The sequence below is a fragment of the Pyxicephalus adspersus genome, chromosome 2 (genome assembly GCF_032062135.1).
Source record: "Pyxicephalus adspersus chromosome 2, UCB_Pads_2.0, whole genome shotgun sequence".
Classification (NCBI taxonomy): domain Eukaryota; kingdom Metazoa; phylum Chordata; class Amphibia; order Anura; family Pyxicephalidae; genus Pyxicephalus; species Pyxicephalus adspersus.
The window spans coordinates 104,584,498-104,607,296 of record NC_092859.1 but is presented as its reverse complement, the minus strand read 5'-3'; the positions used below and the strand labels follow the sequence as shown (position 1 = coordinate 104,607,296).

At 35.3% G+C, this 22,799-nt stretch overlaps 1 protein-coding gene across 8 annotated transcripts in view; it reads left to right on the top strand.

Annotated features, from left to right (window-relative positions):
• MAGI2 (membrane associated guanylate kinase, WW and PDZ domain containing 2) overlaps nt 1-22,799 on the top strand; it is a 394,804-nt gene that overhangs the window by 292,442 nt on the left and 79,563 nt on the right. For all 8 annotated transcript variants that reach the window (XR_011919492.1, XM_072401735.1, XM_072401731.1 and 5 more), the window contains 3 exons: nt 16,017-16,074; nt 17,330-17,445; nt 17,862-18,044. Coding sequence is in view for 7 of the 8 variants with exons in the window: in XM_072401735.1 (XP_072257836.1) it covers nt 16,017-16,074; nt 17,330-17,445; nt 17,862-18,044 (357 nt within the window). In the remaining variant the exon portion in view is untranslated. The remainder of the gene's footprint in view (nt 1-16,016; nt 16,075-17,329; nt 17,446-17,861; nt 18,045-22,799) is intronic.

Genomic DNA, 22,799 nt, shown 5'->3' with positions numbered 1-22,799 from the left:
AAACATTGCAGTGTTATATGTTTAACTATGAATATTGCAGTGCATTCATTTAAAATGGTACAACGAAGCGCACACACACACCATAATGCACAAATCATATCACTCAAAAATGCTGCAGGTGCCACAATGAGCTATGCTGCCAGCCTGTTCCAACATAAATGATCTGTTTTAATACAGAATAACTTAACTCCCAAAATCAAAAAATCAGAAAGGAACAAAAAAGTGTACCAAGGTCCTAAATCAACACATAAATGAAAAGTGTGTAAAAATATTTAGCAACCACCATTCATATAAAAGGTATAGATACTGTTTACATTACCAGTATTTATTATATAAGGTTATACAAGCTTTTTGCTTTCATAAATTGCTATAAATTATATGTATATTTCATTACTGTTTTTCTGCTTTTATTGTATAAATAAAGCAGGGTATAACTTAAACAGTGCCAAGCCTTTAAATGAATTCACATTTATAACACTTAGTAAATATGGAGACAACCAAGCTGTAAACATTTGTGAATTTACTACACAACATCAGCATTACATGCAAAGTTAATTTTGATGAATGATCGCAGTCTCAAGTGTTAATTCGTTAGATCATTATCCATAAGGAGATAATTTACCCTTTCGGCTTATAAAATCCTGGCAGTCGGGAGCAGAACATGAAAGCATTTTTGGGAGGATTTAATTTTCATGGCCTGTGCATTAATGTATTCACTGTTGTCAGCAAAGAGCATTGAGGGTATCTGCAGGTGCCTGAGCTACAATGACATTACAGCTAGACAGAGATACAGAGCGTCTTTGTGATGTGCATGTTCCCAGTCCAGATAAAGCCACAACAAAGGGGTTTTCTGTTCTGTGACTAGAGTGTGACAGGAAAGGTCAGCCTAAAGCAGTCAATGGAGCTAGTACTGAAGGTGATGAATACATAATTTTCAACAGAATGTGGAAAAATGAAATGTTTGTCTGATAAACACACTTTAGCCCAATGATCAAAGTGCCATTGCAAATACGTTTTATTTTTTTTTTTTACTTCTCTCCCACAATGCAATGAAAGAGATCAATGCTGCTTAGGAATGTTGTTTTTATTAGGAAGGCAGCCATACATGAATAGATAAAAAATATGTGTGGTAAATTGTTTGAACTGCGATGCACATTTAAATTTCTTTTTATTGTGTATCCTACTACTGGCATAGATTTGTTCAATGATGGTATTAGTCTACATGGTGTCGCTAACGTAACCCAAGTGACACTTGTTGGTCCACTGTGGTTCCATCAATTGTAAAAGGTTCCCAATCAGCCATATCCAGCGGATGAGTAGTGGTTCTTTATTACCACATGCACAAATACACTACAATGGTTGGCAGTGGGATTGTAGGCAAGCAAAGGTCAAAGGGCTTTCTTTCTGAATCACATTGTACAATGCATATTCAGCTACATAGATGTGAACTGAACCTAAAGCTGAAGTTTGATCTGGTAATATTTTGATCTTTCTGTGTTTTTGCAATGGCGGTATGGCTTTTTCTGAAAATGCATGCAAAAAATAGCACAAGATTCCTAGGTTGAATGGTAGCAGAGTTGAGCATGCACTAAACCACTGCGATTTAATGCAAGTCTGAAAGAGGCCTAAATTGTATGTCCATATTCTTGCCACGTTTTATCTTTTAACATTCTCTCTTCAACATTCTTATTCAAAATTCTTATTAAGTAGAATGAATATAGAGCGGACATATTAAGCAGTGCTTAACAAAGTCCATAGTCATGTCACTAGCTGTCCATCAAAGGGACTCGCAATCTGATGTCCCTACCATAGTCATATGTCTTTAATAAAGTCTAAGGACAATTTTGGGGAGAAAGGTAAATAACCTAACTGCATGTATTTGGAATGTGGTAGGAAACTGGAGTACCTGGAAGAAACCCAAACATGGGCAAACTCCAAAATACAGACTTTAAGGTCATATAAGGCATCATAATACATGAGTGACTGATGAATATAGATAATTCTAGCAGTTTTGCACAGTTCTAGGATTATATACATGCATACAAACACATGCTAATGAAATCCTGCCACAAGGAAGACATCCTTACCGTCAGTTAAACCTAATATTTGTGGTATTATTTATTGTTTGTTGTCAGACTAGGGTAGTATATAATGTATATGAACAAAGACCTTCCTAATATTTTGGGATTTTGCAGTGATATTAAAGGAAAAACTGGACAATATCATTTTAACCTCTTGTATTTTTGACCAATGATTAAAACAGCCAGTTCAGAACTTTCTCCTCTGTGTGCAAGTACCTTTAGGTGTACACTGATAACACATCAAATAGTACAGGATGACAGCTATTCATGGTGGTGTTTGATAATCTCCCTGGAGACTTATGAGAAGCGCACATCACTTTGCCCTAGCTATGATTAATCACAGATCACCAAGGTATTGACAAAACTGAAAGCAAATCAAATGTGACTTTTGAAAGGTGATTAATTTTGAGTAAAACTATCATTCCCCTATGTTATATGTCCTAGTTTACAGACCGGCTATGTTTACAGAACACCCGTCATATCTTTATTTGTGAACACATCGTCTGAGTGTATGAGCTGATATGTATTTATTGCTTGTTATTGGCAGTGACGTTGGTAAAGGTGAACTTTTATCTGCTAAAATTTTTCCTGGTTCCTAATTCTCCCTCATTAAAATGCTTTGAGATTAAACCTTTAGATTTTCATTACATGCCTTTTTTTAGATGCAGTGACATCATTACTAAGTCTCTGTATATCAGGCTGATGGTAGGGGGGTGGCAGGGCACTGTACATAGCTTCCTGAAAACAAGATTCTATGGCAGTTTTCATGATGGAAATAAATTGCTAAATGATGCTGGATGCCCATTAGTCAGAAAGCAAGATGAGCTATGACTTGCTAAGCTTCCAGTGTACACTGCAATAGGTTTATAGTGTGCAATGACATCAGAGTAGGCAGTTTCAGTACAGGAGAGGAGCCTATACCACTGTGCAAGACTGATGGTAAGGCTGAATATTACCTAAAATGCTATCTGTTTTTTGAAAAAAAAAGTTTCTTTAGAATTGGATGGTGGTAGTTGAAATTGTATATGTCACACCTTTATTGTGCTATTGTTTATGATGGTACTAGCATTATTGCTCTCCATCATGCTCGATGATACCTTATATTTGTACAATCATATTTTCATATGTGTGTACATCCAATGGTCATGTTTGCTTTTGTATGTGTATGTAAATCAGTACAAGGAACCTTGAAAAATATCATACTTGAATTAATCTTTTTTTGTATATAGGCCCCCTATATAATAGCATTGTGACAGGTCCTCCCTAAGGAGACATCCAAAGACCTTTTTCTTGCTTGTGTCCCCTCTGCCTTATTGATGTTGTATAGGCAAAGGCGTTCTGTTCTTTCGGCTTCTTCACTGGCCACATTGGCTGAGCAATTCCAAACTCAAAGATGCTCCGAGCTGAGTCCTTCCAGGTCATAGTCTCCAAGTGAGATTGGTGTGGGGATGTTTGCTGCATCTTTTCTCCACTCTTTATCATGAAAACTCATGGCACCCAGAGAGGGCAGAAAAGCCCAGCACATGGCGGCAGTAGTGACCAGGTGGGAGAGCTACAGTGAGTAGTGATCTGACAACTTCTTCAAATCCTGCAGCCAGCTCTTCACTGGGTACACAAACACATTTTTGTCTCGGCCACAGCCGAGAGAAATTTGAAAATGTCTCTGCTGTTCAGATTTGCTCCCAGCACTCCATTTTTAAATAGTACTCGGCAGTAAAGTAGTTAACCAGTGAACTACTTTTAGATACACACATAAATGTATGCAAAATATAACTACTAAGCCACAGAATGTCAACAAATTGCAGATGTAATGCCTGCTAACATATTTTAATTGGCAATCATCCAGCGTTCAATATGATGCTCTGATTAATATTCATTTGGTAGTTCAGCAAAAGTTCAGTAATAAAATATTATTTATTTACCAAATATGTTTTCTTTTTTGGGTATATCTGACCACAGTTTAACATCGTACAATTCTAAAATTAGCATTTTATAGGATCAGTGCGATATTTGATAGTCAGTTGTTATTTTAGCAAATGTTTTTAATCCTGGACCAGATCCATTCCAGTTTTTCTGGATCAACCAGCTTCACTGATGAAACTATATCCTCTCCAGCCTTGGAGAGCTTTAATAAATCATTCCCAATGTAAATGGTGTACACCTCTACCAGCCTAACAAAGGAGCCCTAGCTAGAGCTTTCCAGCAAAGGTTTCCTTAGAAAATGATATACATTCAGCATAAACATATTCCCTGCAGGTTTGAAATAAGATTATCCAAAACCAGATAAACGAACGATAACTACAATTATCAAATTAGCTATCAAATCACTCCATTGGGCCTGATTTATTAAAGCTCTCCAAAACTGGAGAATATACAATTTTATCAGTGAACCTAGGTGATCCGGCAACCCTGGAATTAATTTCTTCCATTCTTTTAGAAATTTAATCCTAAAAGTAATTTGCTATTTATTAGCAAATGTTTTCAATCCTGGACCAGATCCATTTCAGGTCAGGATTGCCCATGTTCACTGATGAAAGTGTATTCTCTCCAGTCTTGGAGAGCTTTAATAAATCAGGTCAAAAGTGTTTTTTTTTTGGGTACTTGGCAGCTGGAAAAATAATTATTTTGTCAGCTTTAAAAAATGAATACCCTTCTCACCAATATTGCACTTTTTACATTATTTGATTTGTGGTTTGTTTAGTTTTTTGATGTCGCAGAGATTACCCGGCTTTGTCAGAAGCCAGAGCACAGATGTGTTACTGTATATCTAAACCAGAACAAATATGATATATATTACAGCTTACTAGTCCTTATATGAGCTGGTTTTATTAGATTTTTGTAACAGTTTTCCTGCCTCAAGGTGACAATGCTCCCTCACTGTACTGTATCTCTGGAGGAGCAATGGTCATCCTAGGGCAGAAAGTGTTATTAATAGTGATATGGGGCAGGATCAAAATGGATTTTGTTTGTGCAATTATGGAACAAATATTTCAAAATATTTTTGCCATTTGCTCCCCCGCCTCTTCCCAAACCCACACCTGAAACAGCATTGCTTTCAATGTTACCAGGATTAGTGTTGATGTTCGAATTCGGGTTGTCCCTATATTTGACCCGAAAATGGCTGTTCGAATTCGGGTATACCCGAACCGAATTTTGCTGCATTCGACAGCAAAAATTCGGGAGGAAAATTTTTTTTAAATTATTTATTTTGTTTTTGTTTTTTATTTTAAACTTGTTTTTTTATTTTTTACAGGTTATCCTACAATGACATTATGAATCATAATGTCATTGTGGGATTCCTGGACGGTGGGAACTGTGCGGTCACAGTTAATTGAAAGCAGGTGCCTTCAATTAGCTGTAACCGCAGGCAATAGGAGGGCAATGAATGGAAATACTATGTCCATTCATACCTCTACTGCTCTGTGATTGGCTGAGAAATAGACCAATCACAGAGCAGTAGAGGTATGAATGGACACAGTAATTCTATTCAACCTCTATTGCCCTCGTATTGGCTCCAGGATCAGGGGAGCAGAGCTGTCAGCATAAAGCTCCGCTGATTGCTCTGCTCCCTGAGGAAAGGGAAATCCTGATCAGGATTTCCCCTTCCTCAGCAACTCAGGGAGCAGAGCAATCAGCGGAGCTTTATGCTGACAGCTCTGCTCCCCTGATCCTGGAGCCAATACGTCCCTCCCTGCATCGTTCAAGCGGTTGTATCTAGTGTGTGGACGCTGTTGGTGGATTATATATGAACAATCATATTGTTACAGCATGTACAGAATTGTGCACAATATGATTGTTCAAGTATAATCGTGTATAATCGTTGATCGGTCACAATCGTTCATTTTCTAACAATAATTATTGGAAGTGTGTACCTAGCTTTAGCCTAAAATTGATTTGACAGGTGCTCTTTATTCTTCATGTGAAGCACAGGGGTATGGAATAGTGTTATGTATCTTTTTATAATGTATCTTTTTATGTATCCTTTTACAAAGTATCTCTTTACAATGTATCTTTTTATGAATCCTTTTCTAATGTATCTTTTTACATCTGTTTGGAGGCTGTAGAAACTCTACACAGTGCTGAAACAAACCCGAATTTTTCTCCCATTGACTTTAATGGGATTCGAATTCGACCACCCGAATTTTTTTGCTATATTCGGCCGAATAGCTGTTGAATCGAATAGTGAGCTATTCGACCAACACTAACCAGGATCTTTGGTGTCCTCTGGCACTACTTGCTAGTAACTGCCAGGCAAATGATATACAGTATCTTTATTGAAAGACAAACACTTTCCTCCACTTTCATTTTAGATTCATAAGGTCAATGAAATTATGAGAACTCATGGTAGAACTCATGGCTGAGATGATCACTTTAAAACCTTTATTTCACGTTGGATGATATGGCTACACTTCTCTAACTCTAACGCTACAGCATTTTTAGCTAGACTACCGTCTCATAACTGAATACCTCTTTATTGGGTCCATACTCTTACCAGTCCCCTATATTAGTTTTAGACACATTTATCCAGATGTAGGTCCCTTCATTTTGTTCCCTACCTTTATATCTTTTTTCCCTGTTATATTTTTGTTTGTAATGACAACATTGTTATTTTTATATGCTGATAATTATATTTTTTCTTATTCTCTATGACTACCTGTTGTCTGAAAATTCCCTACATAAAGTAAGTCAGTTGTCTCCAAACTATAATTTAGCATTGAACAAATATTGTACATTACCAGTGATAATGCTCTTCCTGTGCATTGGGTATGGTACCAACCAACCATGCCACTTACAAAATGGAAGCAGTCATTGCTTGACACAGGAGCAGCAAAAGGTTTCAGAAATCTAAGAGGTTGTATGTGAGAGGATAGTACTTCACTAATTTCTGGAAGATTCTAATGATATTCAGCTCCATCTGTTGATGCACATTGTTTCCATTAATTGGTAACTAATAGGATTTAATTACTTGCTATGGTAGACAGAGCAACACTGCATTAAATATTCTGAAAAGGAGCATATGGCTGGAGTAGGGGGATTTTCTAGAGTATGCATTTCATTGCAGCTATAATCAACATTTGAAGACTTCCTAAAAAAGACATTGTCCCTTATCATTTATGATAACTAGTCATGTCTTTTGGTATGTGGTTGGGTTCCATTTTTAGTTTTGGATAGAACAGGAAAACGCTTCATTTTTTCATTGATGTATCTAACTTCACCTAGGGAATTTTACTTTCCATGTATTTTAATAACACAAACAACAAACAGTGCTGAGTGAAGCTTTTCATATATTCCTACAAACCTAGTGGAATCACCAAGCCCTAATTGCTTTTTTATAAAAATTTGGAGAATACTCCCTGAACAGGGGGCTAAAAGTCGTGGTCCTGGTATTAACAGAATAGAAAATAAAGTGAAGTTTCTACATTCAAAACCTACAAATGGCAAATTTTATAGTTCTGAAATTATCTGTGTCGTACCCATTTACAAGTTATGTTTTAAGAAATACCAGCTTTGCTCATGATCTTGCAGCTGATTTTTATCCCCCTTTACATGCTTTGTTTTACACTTGTATGAAGACTTTGGTAGAGGTAGGGTTTTGCTTCCTCCAGTTAGAACTTCCAGTAAGAGTTTCATTAAATGAAAGGCGGTTAAAGGGCATACTGTTGATTGAACCTTTACTGTTTTACTATTATTGCTTATGTAAAGTTGGCACATTAGCTATCTTCCCAAAAAAAGGAGACAATGGTTCCCATAATAGTAAGGAGGAGAGACATTGAGGCCTTAAGGGGTATTGGAGTTCAAATGTTAGTTAACCCGAAGAATAAATGCTTTAGCTTTATAACATATACACACACTGAAAAATCTTTTAAAAATATTTATCTGTGAACAAATATCTGCAAATGAGTTGCGTTTAAGATAAATTACAATATCAAAATTTTACCAGATAAATAATCTGCAACTAAGCGAAATCATCTTCCATTTCCCATTAATAAATATATAATGCCCCAATGCATATTCAGAGTTTGATTTTCGTTTAAAAGGGTTCTGCTTCCTTCAGCTGTCAGATTGATTGTGCTAATATATTCTCCAAGAATTAAAATTGGATTAATTAATTAGAAATGAAAATGTGATACGTTTTTCATTAGGAAATAAAATGTAAAAGTTAAAAATGGAAGGAAACCTTTCATGAAAAAAAGATGCCATTTATAAACTCTTCTGCATTCTCATTCTGACTTTCTAACCCTGAAACAATATGAAGATAGCACTTTGCATGAAAATGGTGTACAAACACCATACTTCTCTTTTGGAGCTGGTTCATATCTACGTTGCAGTGTGACTAGGTACAGGGAAACTGTGTGGACATATTAACATATATGTCATTACTGTGTACAAAAAACAGCAAGAATTCTGACAAAGAGTTCTGAATTTTCTCTGATCTGCGTTCTTGTTCCATTTCAGTAACACATAGTATTGGAGCATTGGAGAGTATTGGGAAAAAAAGTATTGCTATATATACACTTTTAAACAAAATATACTCATCCCACCGCACATGATGCACTGTCCTAGCCTAGTCACCAACCCAGCCCTAGATCCTAAGTGCATAATTTTACTTGCAACTGTGACCTCGGGGCTTTGTTTTTATCCAGCTGCCAATCTTCTGAGCACCATCTGCATCTGTGCAGTAGCTTACAACATATATCTATGGATTCATCTCCTGTCTCATTCATTTTTAATTGAATTTTAATTACAGAACTAAGAGGGTAGCATCAATCATTTCAGACTATCTAATAATATCACAATGGTCAATCTGAAGATGACTGAAAAATGGTCTGTCAATAGGGATTAAACGTAAAAAAGCACACCCGTACAAAGGCACAGTAGAAAACTCTTACTGATTACAGTAGTAGAAAGAATGCTAATGGGGAACAAGTAAAGTGTCTTTGTGAAGGCTGTCAAGAGTCAAAGCATGTCAGACCCAATATGTTGTGTTCTTGAATAATGGAAAAGAGGAAAATGGTAAGTAAAAAGAAATGTAAGGAGTAGAAGGTTGAGGGGCCAGCCCATGGGCACTATCTGACCACCACACCAGTTTTGGCTTAACCCAGGCCTGGGTCAAACAGTTGAGTAGAGAATGGTAATGTTATTGGTAAGTAGATTGACACACATGACTCTAATAATTTGTGGAATTAAATTTTGGCCCATTCCCACCAATATTCTTAGATTGTAAGCTCTTTTGTGTCATTGTTTGTATCAGTGCTATGTATATGTATGCTATTGTATATGTAATTGTATATGCTATTGTATATGTAATCTGTTGCGGCTACATATTTTGTAGAAAATATGTATAATGATAATAAAATACGAAATAGAATGTCCTAATGTGACATACCAAGTATTTGGACAAAAGTGTGTAGAGGCAGACGTTTGTAAACTGGGTCAAGGTTCTGAAAAAGATGGGATGTTTGATTATTTGGGTGTCTACTTCTATTTCAGTGGGGTGTGAGTAAGGTGTGCTTACTTTTTCCAGAGTATGTAATTACATTGATGTTATTTTTTTTTATTATTCTAAGGGCTTAGATACTTAGGGTTTTAATAAAAATCTATCATTTTTGCCTGTACCCAGTTTTCAGGGAGAGCACTTACCTTTTCCAATGCCTGTATGTAAAGACTCCATGTGACTGACATATTTTAGCTGACAGTATCAATGGCGGTCAAAAGCCAACTATGAGGAACACATCTGGTCAGTATTGAATGGTTCGCTTCAAAATTTTGACACTTTTACCAGAAAGCTTTGTCTATTAAAAGAAAGCTTAAAAGTAACAGGCAGGCAGGATCAAGTAAACCTGTAACTTGTGTGACTGATGTGTTCATTCTATACAGCTTCATATAAGTCATTTTCTATTATGACCATAGTTACACTTCACTAATCATTCTTAAATTGTGTATGCATACACGTATGGTGTGAATATACCCCTAGGTGTTCCTATTGTTTGTAATTACAATTCTGCATTCTAATTGCCTATGTAATTTTCTTCCTAACTCCCTCCAAATTCTAATAGCTCTGTTTGAGTTCTTGTACTGTGGCCTGCATATTTTATAAGATGAAATTGTTACTTTACTGTTCTGTGCATTAGCGCATCACAGCAACAATACTGTACTATTGCACAGGACACATGTTTCAAATAATAAAACAAGTTGAAGCAGATGTTGGGTGCTTTGTAATGTATAAATATTGAACAGATAATGAGCTAGGTATTTCATTAGTGACTGTAGCAGAAAATGCATATGGTGATTCTCTGCTGAGCTGTTACAGCAGAAGTTATGTCATAAAACAGGGAGAATCTGACACTTACTCAGAATAACTTAAATTAGAAAATTCTCACATAACCAAATCCTCTTTTTTATCACTGGCAAATTGTCATATTAAGTGGGCAGTAAATTTGCAAAGTCTTCATAAGCATGCAAACAAAATATGTCATTTGTATACCAAGTAAAGAGCAGATGCACGGTTTCTTCCTGCTACTGTCATTACAGACGTGTATTGAAATAAAAAATTTTGGCAGATGGCATAACAAATCAAATGAAGCAAAAATTAACTCCCAAACACGTATGTATATCTTGTCATCAGATGGCTGCAGAAGCTTTTATACATACTCATTTAATGCCGTTCTAGCTTTGTTTGAGCACTCTCAAAGTAATATTTCATTTTGTTCTTGTATAAATGAGTAGTGCAAAGCAGTACTTGGACAGCAAGTCATTTTACATCATTAAAGGGGATTTTGTTTATTTCACTTAAAGCTGAACTCCAAGCAATCAGCTAAATACATAGATGAAATACATAATACATAAGAGCTGTTTTTCATATCCACTCATTCATTCCTGAGATTTACTGAGCACCTGCACCTTTACTGCAGTTATCTATTACAGCTTGTCTCTGGCTACAGCCTGTGATTGTACAGTTAAGGAGAAGTGGAAGACTGATGAGCTCATCTCTCTGTGACTGCCATACCTTCCTATCCACATACTCCTTATTCCATGTATGCACACTGCAGCATACCACATTGGTTTATTGTTATGTTTCTACCTCTTATAGAACACAAATTGTGTCCAGGTAATAAAGTATAATTACATCAAGCCTGGAATGGATTTCTTAGAAGTAATTTGCTATTTGTTAGCAAATGTTTTCAATCCTGGACTAGGTCCATTACAGGTTTGCTGGATCATCCAGCTTCATTGATTCAGCCTTGGAGAGTTTTTTTTTAAATCAGGCCCAATGTGTCTAAATGAGTCATTCAAATTGTTTATAGTTGTGATAAACATTTTTCCATCAAAAAGTTCTTCTGAAGAATCAGAAGTTGAGAAGTGTGTCAAGAACGATTGTTTTTTGATAAATGCATTAATAGCACTGTATTATAAGGTTATACATGTTATGTATAGCGGTGCCTGTAAAGTCCTGTATAGATTTTTTCGTATTGGAAAATGCAATTAAATTGTCAAATAATATGAAAAAACCTCAAACAATTGGTTTGTGTGCCAAAATCAAGTCATTTTTCCACTTCTCTATATACCAACAGACTTAATTTTTTTGTGTGTGACCCTATTGTAAAGTTTTTTTGTGTCACTCGGACATCTATTGAAAATGTGGGGTGCAGTTATCACATAAACAGTAAAGCAGGATCCATAATTGTCATACACAGCAACCCTTCTTCACTCACTAAAATGGTGTGCTTTTGTCTGTCTTCCATTGGATGGATTTTATAAAATAAAGTGAATAGAATACTCGCCAATAGGGACACAAATCTCTATAAAAACTGGACAGAGCTTTGAACCCTTCTTTACGAATCTGAAATGCGATATGAACTACTGCTTGGTCACATTATACTGATCATCCCTCACCATGCAGCAGTTTATATCATGTTTGTCGTCTGAGCATTTTTGGAGAATGTGTTGAGTGATCTTCTAGCTGGTGGTTAAGCAGACCTGACAGAGGCTCAGGTAGCAGACATCTTGGCTTTTGGTTATAGTTTTCAATATATAAATTATTATAAATGAATCTCTGACAGGGCAGTTTCGCTTTCTGGCAGTCACCCTGAAAAGTGTAAAATTATTTGAATGACATGCTTTGTCCTTTAAAATGTAGTTCACCTAATCTTGCCGTTACACTTCAGTGAATAGTTTGATAAGAAATAATTTGAAATGATTAAGCATTTTCAAAAGCCAACTAAGGGTGAATAGCTGCTTTTGCTTTTCTATGAGATTCATTTGAAGCATGTGTTATTTGATGGAGTACAATATTGGTCATGTTAATGAGATTAATTCAGAGAAGTGGCTGTTACTTGAGCTCCATTATTTAAAATTCAACCAGCCTATCGCACCGAAACAATTAATTATTTGAAAAAAAGGCAACTATGATGGATGCAGCTTCACTGAGTGTGAATTTTTTTAGTTAAAAAAGATCATCTGTAGTACATCCAGCTACAAATTTAAATCTTGAAGCAAGTGATCAGGAAAATACATTTTTGAGTACAAAATCAAAGGCTTGGTTGGGATCTCTGTGCTATTTGGCAGTTGTATCAGGAGCTTGGCCTTTTGTATTTGTACCTGCCTGCAGGCCATTCAAGTTTACCACGGGGTTCACTTGTATACAAAGTATATTTACTAAAAGAAAAGGGAATATACTTACCTTTTTAGTGACGTGTGTTTAAATGCCCCCACTTTGCTGCTCCCAGGTAGGTATTTCACAGTTCTGGGTATGTAATCGCCTGTGCCCCAGCCAGTGGGAAAAACCACAGTTCATTCTGAATCATATTTATGTGGTCAATTTAACAAAATTGCAATATGAAATGTTTCTCTTTCTTTAAAATATTCATGGAATATAACTAGACCATATGAGATATTGTACTCAAGCTCTTTAAACAAGTCCTAGGGGAAGAAAATTGCAGTGCTTTTTTATTTCATGTAAATATCTACTCTTGGCTCCACTAACCAGGATCTACATTTCCGGAGATCTAATATTCCTGTAATGGGGTGCTACAAATCATCTTTAGTGTGCTACAGTAAATGCTGCAAAATGCAATGAAAATGCATATAGGTCTCTATTTATAAAACTTGGAATCTGACATTCCTTCAAACATAGCAATCACACCAAGGAATGTTTGAGGGAATGTCAGATAAATATAGCCCAAGGAGTTCTCCAACACACAAGAGGGCAACATGAATACCATTTGAGATAAATCTCCCACATTTCCACAGTGGGAATGCCCTTAGTTAAGAGTTGTAAAAAATATAATAAATGTTTTTTTTTTTTAATCCTGTGCTGTGCAAATTGTTACTGAATTGTTTTACTGGGAAAGTAATAGGTTATTTGAGTGCTGGATGGTGCCACCTAGTACCCAGTTTATCATGACTTCAGTTTTCAGGTTAAGTAAAATTTTAAAACATTTATAATATTTTATTATTTCCACCAAAAAAAGTGTATGTTTTAACTAGAATTAGCATTTCATATTATAAAGCATATCAGTATTCATCCCCTGTATTGCCTGATGCTTGTCTGTGGTCTGTGGTTTAATCAGCTGGCATGGCAATATATAGTACCTGTCTTTTAATAAATGATAGTTGACATTTTAATATTACCAGAAAATGAAAGGCATTATTTATAGTTGATATAATCTGCAATTCAATAGCAAAACGTTATTCGTGGTGTATCCAATAGCTAACAGCTGTATGGAATTATATTACTTTTTTATACATAATATACAAATAGCGTCATTATTGTCTGAGAAAGTAAATTTAGAATTGCCTACATCGAAGAAATTGAAGTTGTGTAATTCTTTGCAATTTCTGTTCAGACATAGGACATGATAGTTTTCTGAATGTAAGAGCCATTAGCAGGCTGGGTTTTAAATAACAATTAATGATCTGTAATTATTTAAAGCCAAACACTGTCATTAATTAAACTTATAGAGCAAAAAATCCTACAGTTTTTTCTCAGAAATTTTTAGGATTTATCCAGCCCAGGGCCCGCATTGTTAAAAATCTATAGATTATTCTTTTTAAGAGGGCTTTTTCTTACTTTTATGCACTGAATTGATATCATTGTTTTTGTGTATAGAACAAATATATTAACCTTGGATACTAAAACTGAAATCTGTTTTAGGACTCTGTTAGCTGTTTTAACAGCAGCACATTTTCGAACATAAAAGTAAGATGTGTATCCGAATAAGCAAAATAAAAACCTGTGTCTTTCATTTTACTAGTTAACCCTATTTCAAGTGATAGTTGGGGCAGCATGGTGGCTCAGAGGTTAGCACTCTGGCCTGTGCAGCACTAGGTCCCAGGTTCGAATCTCAGCCAGGACACTATCTGCATGGAGTTTGTAGGTTCTCCCCATGTTTGCGTAATTTTCCTCTGGGTACTCCAGTTTCTTCCCACATCCCAAAAACATGCAGTTAGGTTAATTGGCTACCCCCCACAATTGACCTTAGACTGTAATATTGACATTAGACAATGTTAGGGACATTAGATTGTGAGCCCCTTTGAGGGACAGCTAGTGACATGACTACGGACATTCTACAGCGCTGTGTAATATGATGGCAATAAATAAATACTGTGTAATAATAATATTATTAATAATAAAAAAATAGTCTAAAAAATTAAAAAGTTTTTAAAGAGTCATACATTGAAGGTATTGGTAAAGAGTACTTGTCAGTGAGATATCTGAATACAAATGGTATGTAAATAAGGCTATTATTGTACAAGGTCAAACAGACCTGGTATACTAGGTCAGCAGTCACCAACTGGTTGTCCGCAGCTCTGTCCCCCTTATGAACACAACAACCTCCTTTCCCAATTTTGTTGCATCCACAGCCCTGCACTACTGTCTCCCTCCCCCCCCCCCTAATTTAGCAAGCAGGTCTGAGCCTGCGATGGAAGAGTGGGTGGATTCTGGCATCATCACGTCTCTCTGGAGGAAGTTTCTTCCCCTTTGAGTGACATATGACTTCCCGCACATGCGTGCTCTGGATTCTTTGGATTTAGTCAACCGTGAGGTCTGAAAGGTTAGAGACCACTGTACTAGGTCCCTTCACCAAAGTACACAGGGTGTATATAACATGCTCTATGACCCCCCTACCCTTACCGCTGATTTTCCAACCACCTAATTATAAATAGACACTGCTGTGTCTCTTCCATATTTATGATTTTTTGGTATTATTTTGTGAACAAGATTTCTAAAGTATTTTTCAACATTATTTGTTTGATAGTGGCACAGTTTACAACTGTACCAAAATGGCGTAGACTAAGACTAAAAACTACAAAAGGACCATAAAACTTGCAAAGTCCCAAATGTCAATTTTGCTTTCTAAAATTTGATCTGGATTGTGTGTTTGTCAGTGTTGTGGTGGTGGGGGGTCCAGGAGATGTCTAGATGAAAGCAAATTGATGTATTAATAATATTAATGTATGTAATAATAATGTAATATAATGTATGTATAAACAGATTTTAAAACGCAGAGGTCAATTATAAATGAAAGTATAGTTTTAGAACCAATTTGAAGCATTGTACATCATCATCATCATTGACAGATAAAATAAATTTAAAATATATGTAAACTGTTATTGGCTTGCTTTTGGTTTGTCAAAGATACCATTGAAGAGTGTTTCATTATATCTTTTTGATAAGTACAAAAAGTTTCCATTGATTCTTATAAAAATAGATCTGCTGACCTTCACGTAATTTAGGTTTCACTTAATAATTGTTTTCAGGGTGTATGTTGGGGTTACACTCCCCTGTGTTATGTAGAATAATCATAATATTAAGAATTATGTTTTTGTAATATTAAAGTTTGTAGTTTATAATAAATGTGTAACTAAATTATAACTAATATAGTCTACTAGAGTGGTATTTTACTTAAAAGGTTTCAAATCCATTTCTTTCAGAGCTTCCATATGGCTGGGAGAAAATCGAGGATCCCATCTATGGCACCTATTATGTTGAGTAAGTTAACTTTTACTTATGCAAATTAAGTATAGTCAAATATTAAAAATAGCCATTGTAATTGCATAGTTTTATGTAGAAAGATAGGTCTTAGTATTTCATTTTCTGAAAGTTAAATGATGCTGTTATAGGCTATTGTCATGTATGCTGTCATTGCAGTGCCTCATAGCGATGAGTCAATTAAGGTCATGGCATAATTGCTCTGAATCCTAACAAGTTAAATACATTTTTGGTTTTGCCTAGGAATGGAGATTGTAGGCATTAGCATTCTTGATGTTTTGCCACTGGCCAAATAAAGTAATTAATCATAAAAATGTAAATTGACGTTTATTACAAAATAGTTTGTTTAGTTCCCTAGATTCCTTATAATCCAACACAGATGTTTTTGTTTAGTTTATTTAGTAGGCATCGCCAAGGAAGTGTTTCCTCTTTCTATAATAAAGTATTGTAATAATATAGTATATAATAGTATGGTGTAATATATTCAGGATGTATACATGGAATGCTTAATCATGATTTATTTAACACTGATCCTCATCCTTAAAGCATACTTTTTTCCAGCATGTTTAATTGTTCAGCAACAATATTATAAAGTAATAATAAATTAACAGTTCTGTTTTTATAGCTGTCCTATCTTGTATATTGCTTCTATTTATATATTGGCTTACTGAATTCTTTTAATATATTTTGAATGTAAAGCTTCTGTAATGCATCCACTGTCTTATGTTTTAAAGGTCTTTAGTATTGCACAAGTAATTGGACTGATTTATTAAAGGAAGTTAGGCTGTTCACTTAGCAAAGTAAATTATCACAGGAAATAAGAGGAAATCTCCAAAAAAGTTTTAGAAACAGCAATAAAATTCTGACAAAGGCTTCTTCTCCAATTCTTTACAAAAGTTGAATTATAATTCTTTGACTTTCCATTTTTAGATTATTATTCTTCCAATATTATTCTTATCTTTATATTCTGTGTGGCATAGTGCACCTAGACCTAAGGCTAAAGAACACAGCTTATTTGTGAAGTCTAGAGGAAAAAAATACAGAAGTGGTGCTATTGCCTATAGCCGCTAATGAGGTTTATTCTTTATACTGGAATAATCATTCTTGTTGCTGTAGGCTTCAAAGTTCTTTGGTCAGTATTCTTACATGAACTGCTGTACAGTGCAGTTATTTACTGTTTAGGAGTCCTGTGTGAAATAGCTGTTATTTAGTAGAAAACGTCTTAAATAAAATGATATTCTCATTTTTTTTACAGTCACATAAACAGAAGAACTCAGTTTGAAAATCCAGTGTTAGAAGCAAAACGGAAGCTCCAACAGCACAACATGCCGACAACGGAGTTGGGGTCACAGCCAATGCAGGTGTTTAGAGGTACATAAAATGTTAGCTTTGCTGTGAATGATTTGAGAACCTTTAGTTTTAATATATTTTACTAACTCATTTAAATAAAATATGTAAGTCATCTCTTGATTGTAAGCTCTTGTGGGCAGAGTCCTCTCCTTTTTCTGTGTTATTGTTTGTATCTGTCTGCCTGTAAAGCACTGCATAATATGTTGGAACTTTATGAATACAGTTTAATAATATTAATTGTTATTACTGGCTTGTTTTGTAGTGTAGGATCATATCAATTTATTTATAATCCAATAAAAAAATAGTTTCTTTGCAACTCTAGTAGTTTCTCTGCACTGTCACAACTCTAAAATGGTATTCTGCCACAAATAACTCATATATTTACCACTTACATTGTCTGTTGCTGTATTTGTAAAACAGTTTTTTTCTTACAACAGAAAAGCCTCTTTTTACACGGGATGCATCACAGTTGAAAGGGACTTTTTTAAGCACTACACTAAAGAAAAGTAACATGGGCTTTGGATTTACCATCATTGGGGGAGATGAGCCTGATGAGTTTCTACAGGTTAAGAGTGTCATTCCTGATGGACCTGCTGCCCAAGATGGCAAAATGGAAACAGGTAAGACGTATTGCCCCTGTAATGCTTTATTTTGAAACTTTTTTTTTTTAGTTCAGTTAAGGCTAGGCTAAGATTGGATAGGCCTGCTATGCCACACAAATGTGAAGAAGCAGTCTTTTTCCAGTTACTTTTGTACTAATGTTTAAATTGTAGGATCTTCTGATCAGTTCATACGTGCACTTCTGGGGCATGTAGTATGATACAGCACTTCAGGCCATTGGCTGCTTGAGTTACATTTCTTCCTCAGTGTGCCCCTTGTCCTGCATGGAGAGCGATCTAACAACCCCAACATCATTGTACTAGACCTTTTGCTAAATCCAAGCTTGTGTGAATCCAGTTTATTGATATGAATGCTTGGTAGCTTTGCTGATTCTGTCCTAAGTCTGATCATTGTATTATTTCAGGACCGCAATTTTTTATGTTAGGTAGTTGATTTTGGTGTTTTTTTTTTTTTTTAAATTCCATGAAATTCCTTGAAAATGGTAAAATTCTACTGTATAAAATGACCACATATTCTCTGTTACTCCTAGATCACAAAAATAACTTTGCTATAAATAAAACTAAGTTTAGTGAAGCTCATGTACTTTTTGTCTAAAGGGAATGTGTTGAGATTTCCCATGGCAGACAGTTATTTTTCTAGTGATAGCTAGAGTGACAGTCTTAAAGAACCTTCTATTTTAAATGCTACAACCAGGAAAATATCGGTGTGGTATTTTTTGCATACATATAGATTTTAGTCATGTAACATCATTTTTGAAAATGTCTCTCGGAGTCTTGAGGAATGTTTACTGTTCTAGTTAAATATAGAGATGTATTTATGGAAACAGATCTTGTTTCAAATTTATATTGGGGAATTAATTTCCGCATCTGGCTCCCTATATAGAGATTGTGGCAAATAACTACATTCTTAGGCGGTAGTAGAATACAGCCTTGAACATGCAGAACAACAGAGCAGCATTTAACGCCTTTGAAATTGGTCCCTAAGCATCCCTTGTCCGGTATATGGACTGTCAGGTGAAAAGGTTGGTAACCGCCACTTTTACAATGGTAAGCTTGTCTGATTAGGTGATTTTCTGCACAGAATTTATCACTCCCATCCTAAGGGATTCTACTCGCCCAAAAGAGAGTTGCACAGTTCTGGGTACCATTACATTTTATTGTTGAAGAGCAAAAAGATAACTGTAGTGGAAATCAAAGCAAGTCGTCTTTATATGGCAGTATTAAAAATCAGAACCTATTCTTTGTTACCTGTCTACAAAAGGTCATCCAATTCAGTGGGTCATGACTGCTTTGTAATAGATGTCTCATTCAATCTCAAGTGTCAGTTATTGTGGATATTTTTAGCATTGCTTTTTATAGTGTTTCCTTTAAGTTACATAGGCATTGTGTGGCACAACTTCTATTTGAAAAAATATACCCAACTTTTCTTTTTCATAAGAGAGATAACTACTGTATATTCTCGAACTACCTAGTGTACTTACATGTTATGGCCACTTGTTGGCACAGTTAGGCTCCGTTCAGAATGGCTGTAAGGTTGCGGTGCAGTTACTGCTTCCTCACACCCCTCAACCACTTTTTCTGGGTGAGACACCCATGGCTGCCCCTGGAGAATGAATGGATGGAGGTGGCAATTAAAATGAGGGGTTCTGTACCATTCACTGCTGCTCACTGTAAGATCTTCAAACATTGGTTTTAAAAGAACTAGGACAGTGGGGGGGGGGGGTTTATCAGGAACTGCATTGGAACAACTGTACCTGCCACCAGTCTGGATGTAGCTTAAGTGACAAAATCAACTGAATTTAATTAATATGTTACTGGTTCACTACTGGTTTGCTACTTAGCATTTGATTTATTTATTTATTAATACAATTAAAATAGATGAATACAGAACCTATTCTTTGTTACCTGATTGGGTCGCAAATTTTCCCAAAGATAAGCACTGAAAAAAATTTAATGCAAATAGGTTACATTATATGTATGTTAACTATGCAATTATAAAACCTAATTTTCATTAATAGAACAATGACAAATCCTGTCTTGAAGGCATTCATTTATCATTTAAGCTTTGCAAGTTTTTTTAAGCTGCCCATAGCAGTTCTTCATTTATAAGACATGCTGAACACTCAAGATTTTAGAATAGTACAGCTGTTGCATGTTTAAATAAATTTCCTACTTCCAAATAGAGGACCCCTTTGACCTTTTCTGTGAAAAAAGCTGTCATATTTTATCAGCTGTCTCCTCAAAAGTATAACATAATTTTCAATATACCACATACTGTCCTATTTATGTACAACATGCCGCCAAATTGTTGACTTGCTTTTAAAGATGTGCATTGAGCTTGTTATTTATGTTCTTAGATCTTTATAGTTTAGCTGCAGAATAAACTTGCCATCATTTTTTTATTTGTGTGCTTTGCTCTTATAATTGCATTTCCACCACAATTTTCAAGGAGATTGAACAAATATACCAAACCAAGTGTGGCTAATTATTATAATAATAATATTTTATCCAATTTAGACTTTTTAAGATCAGGGTACATTGAGCCATTGAGAGGAAGTGAAAGTTTGGGGCCATATTCAAGAGGCACATGCAGTGTTTTGTGCCACAAACCAGGTGCGGCTTACTGTGAGAGGGTGAAGTTACATATGCATGGTTTTGCAGTGGTGGCTTACTCTAGGTCTGTACAAAAAGTGGAGCAAGTTCCAGGAAACAATACTTTGCTAATAAATGTCTCCAACAAGCTGTTCAGTATGTGGCCCCAGATGTTACTTCATGAAGTTAAGTTTAGTATGCACTTAATTTCTGTCTTTTCCATTTAACTACATGGTCCGATGCTGAACATTCTGGATGTCCCTCTCTGTCCATTGCCTGCCTCAGACTCCAGCATCAGCAACCTGCAAGTTAAAAAAAGCCCATTCATGAACAGGGACGGGGGGGCTAAAATATCCCACTACCCCACTAGTGTAACTCCGTAGTGTTCCACTAATTCAGAAATATTCAGGTGTATATTTTAGGAACAGCAATGTTTTATTCCCAGCAAGCTTCTGTTGTAAGCAAAATTGAAACCTGAATGATAAAAATCCAGAGCAATTTTGGATGGGAGGTTAACAGAGGAAGACATATTTAGCATTCTCTGTGTGTTTAGGATGCATAATGTTTTGTCAGCCCAATGTGTTGGTACTTCTATCCCTGTGCTCATGGCTAGCTTGTAGCAATTGCCCTAACAGTAACAAAATCCTTCCAAAGCAAAACAGACTGCTTTGTGGTTACTAGTTTTATGGGCCAATTTTATTATTGGTCTATTAAAGTGAGGGATACCTAGTATTTTAAAGCTGTGTATTGCTCCAGTACTAAATCTGTAGAGATTTCTATAAAGTACAGTGAAGATGCTGTGACTCTGGTAAGCAGTTAATAACAGTTCACTATGGCCTATTGCTATAAATAATGGCTCAAAGTCAAAGTCTCAAATCCTGTAAAATCAGACTTCTCACTGTGCAGTACCCAGACCATTATAAAGGATAAGTTAATAGGCAAACAAATATTATGTGATATTGCCGTGTAAAAATGGAATATTTCATCAAAGGAAAACGACAAAACAAGTTTTATTTTTTGGGAGTTTATATGTGCAGCTACTAACGAATTTTATGCTTAAGTAATCAAAAATATGATGGCAATTTCTGCAAATTTTTGAATACTTTACTACATCGTTGCATTTTTCTTCTTAGATTTTCCAAACATTTTTACAAAAGTTCTAAAGTATTAAATTCACTTGGCTTTTTGGGCTCATCAAGACTTTTGTTTGGCACACTTTTTTAATTAAATACCTGCTACTCAGCACACAGATATATATCTCTGTAGTAAAGATATTTTCTTAGGCCAGATTACAATGGGAACAAACTCCCCTCACCATTTTCCAGCAGACGTAGCCGCTTCTTAATGTAAAAATCAATGCAATCTGCCAGAAAGCTTACGAGCATCACTGGGCTTTCTTTTTACAAACTTCAGCATGCTTTACAAACAATGTTATAGATGTATTCACTGGGAAAAAAAAGTTTATATGATCAATATTTTTTTATAATAATTTAATATTTAAAAAGTTAACCACCAGTAAACCTCATCTTGTGCTTGTGTATTTTTTAAAAAGTGGATTTTCACCACATTCACTAAGCTCCGTGCATTATCTCTTGCATAGCAATAATTTATTTTTATAAATGAACAATTTAATTTTTTTTGGTATATCAATGCCCATTGACTTTTCCTCTGAAAAATATTATCTGCAACTGGTTAAGTATCTAGTGTGACTAAAATACAGATTCTGCATATATAAAAGTTTATTTATAATGAAACAAACGCAATTGGTGTTTGAACATAAACATGCATTTACCTGCTAAGCATTTTCAGAGTTCTGTAGCATAATCCCCTTTACAGGAGGTAATAATTCTACAATATCCTGGACATACTGTGTGAATCATACTGCTGATGTTGAGCATAGTGATGTTCTAAATCATTTAAATGTTCACCTGTTCTCTGTGTAATTATAATAAAATGTGCATCGATCAGTGCTGCTAAAGATGACAAAATTGTTTATACAACTAACATGCATGTCCTTTACACCTAATTATAATTAATGAATTATGAAATACTTTCTTGGTATTGTATTTTCTATGTCTAGTTTTTAAATGTATCAGATAGTATATTCCCAGAACGTCAAAATAATAGATTATACATACTGTTTGTAAACACATACAGTAAAGC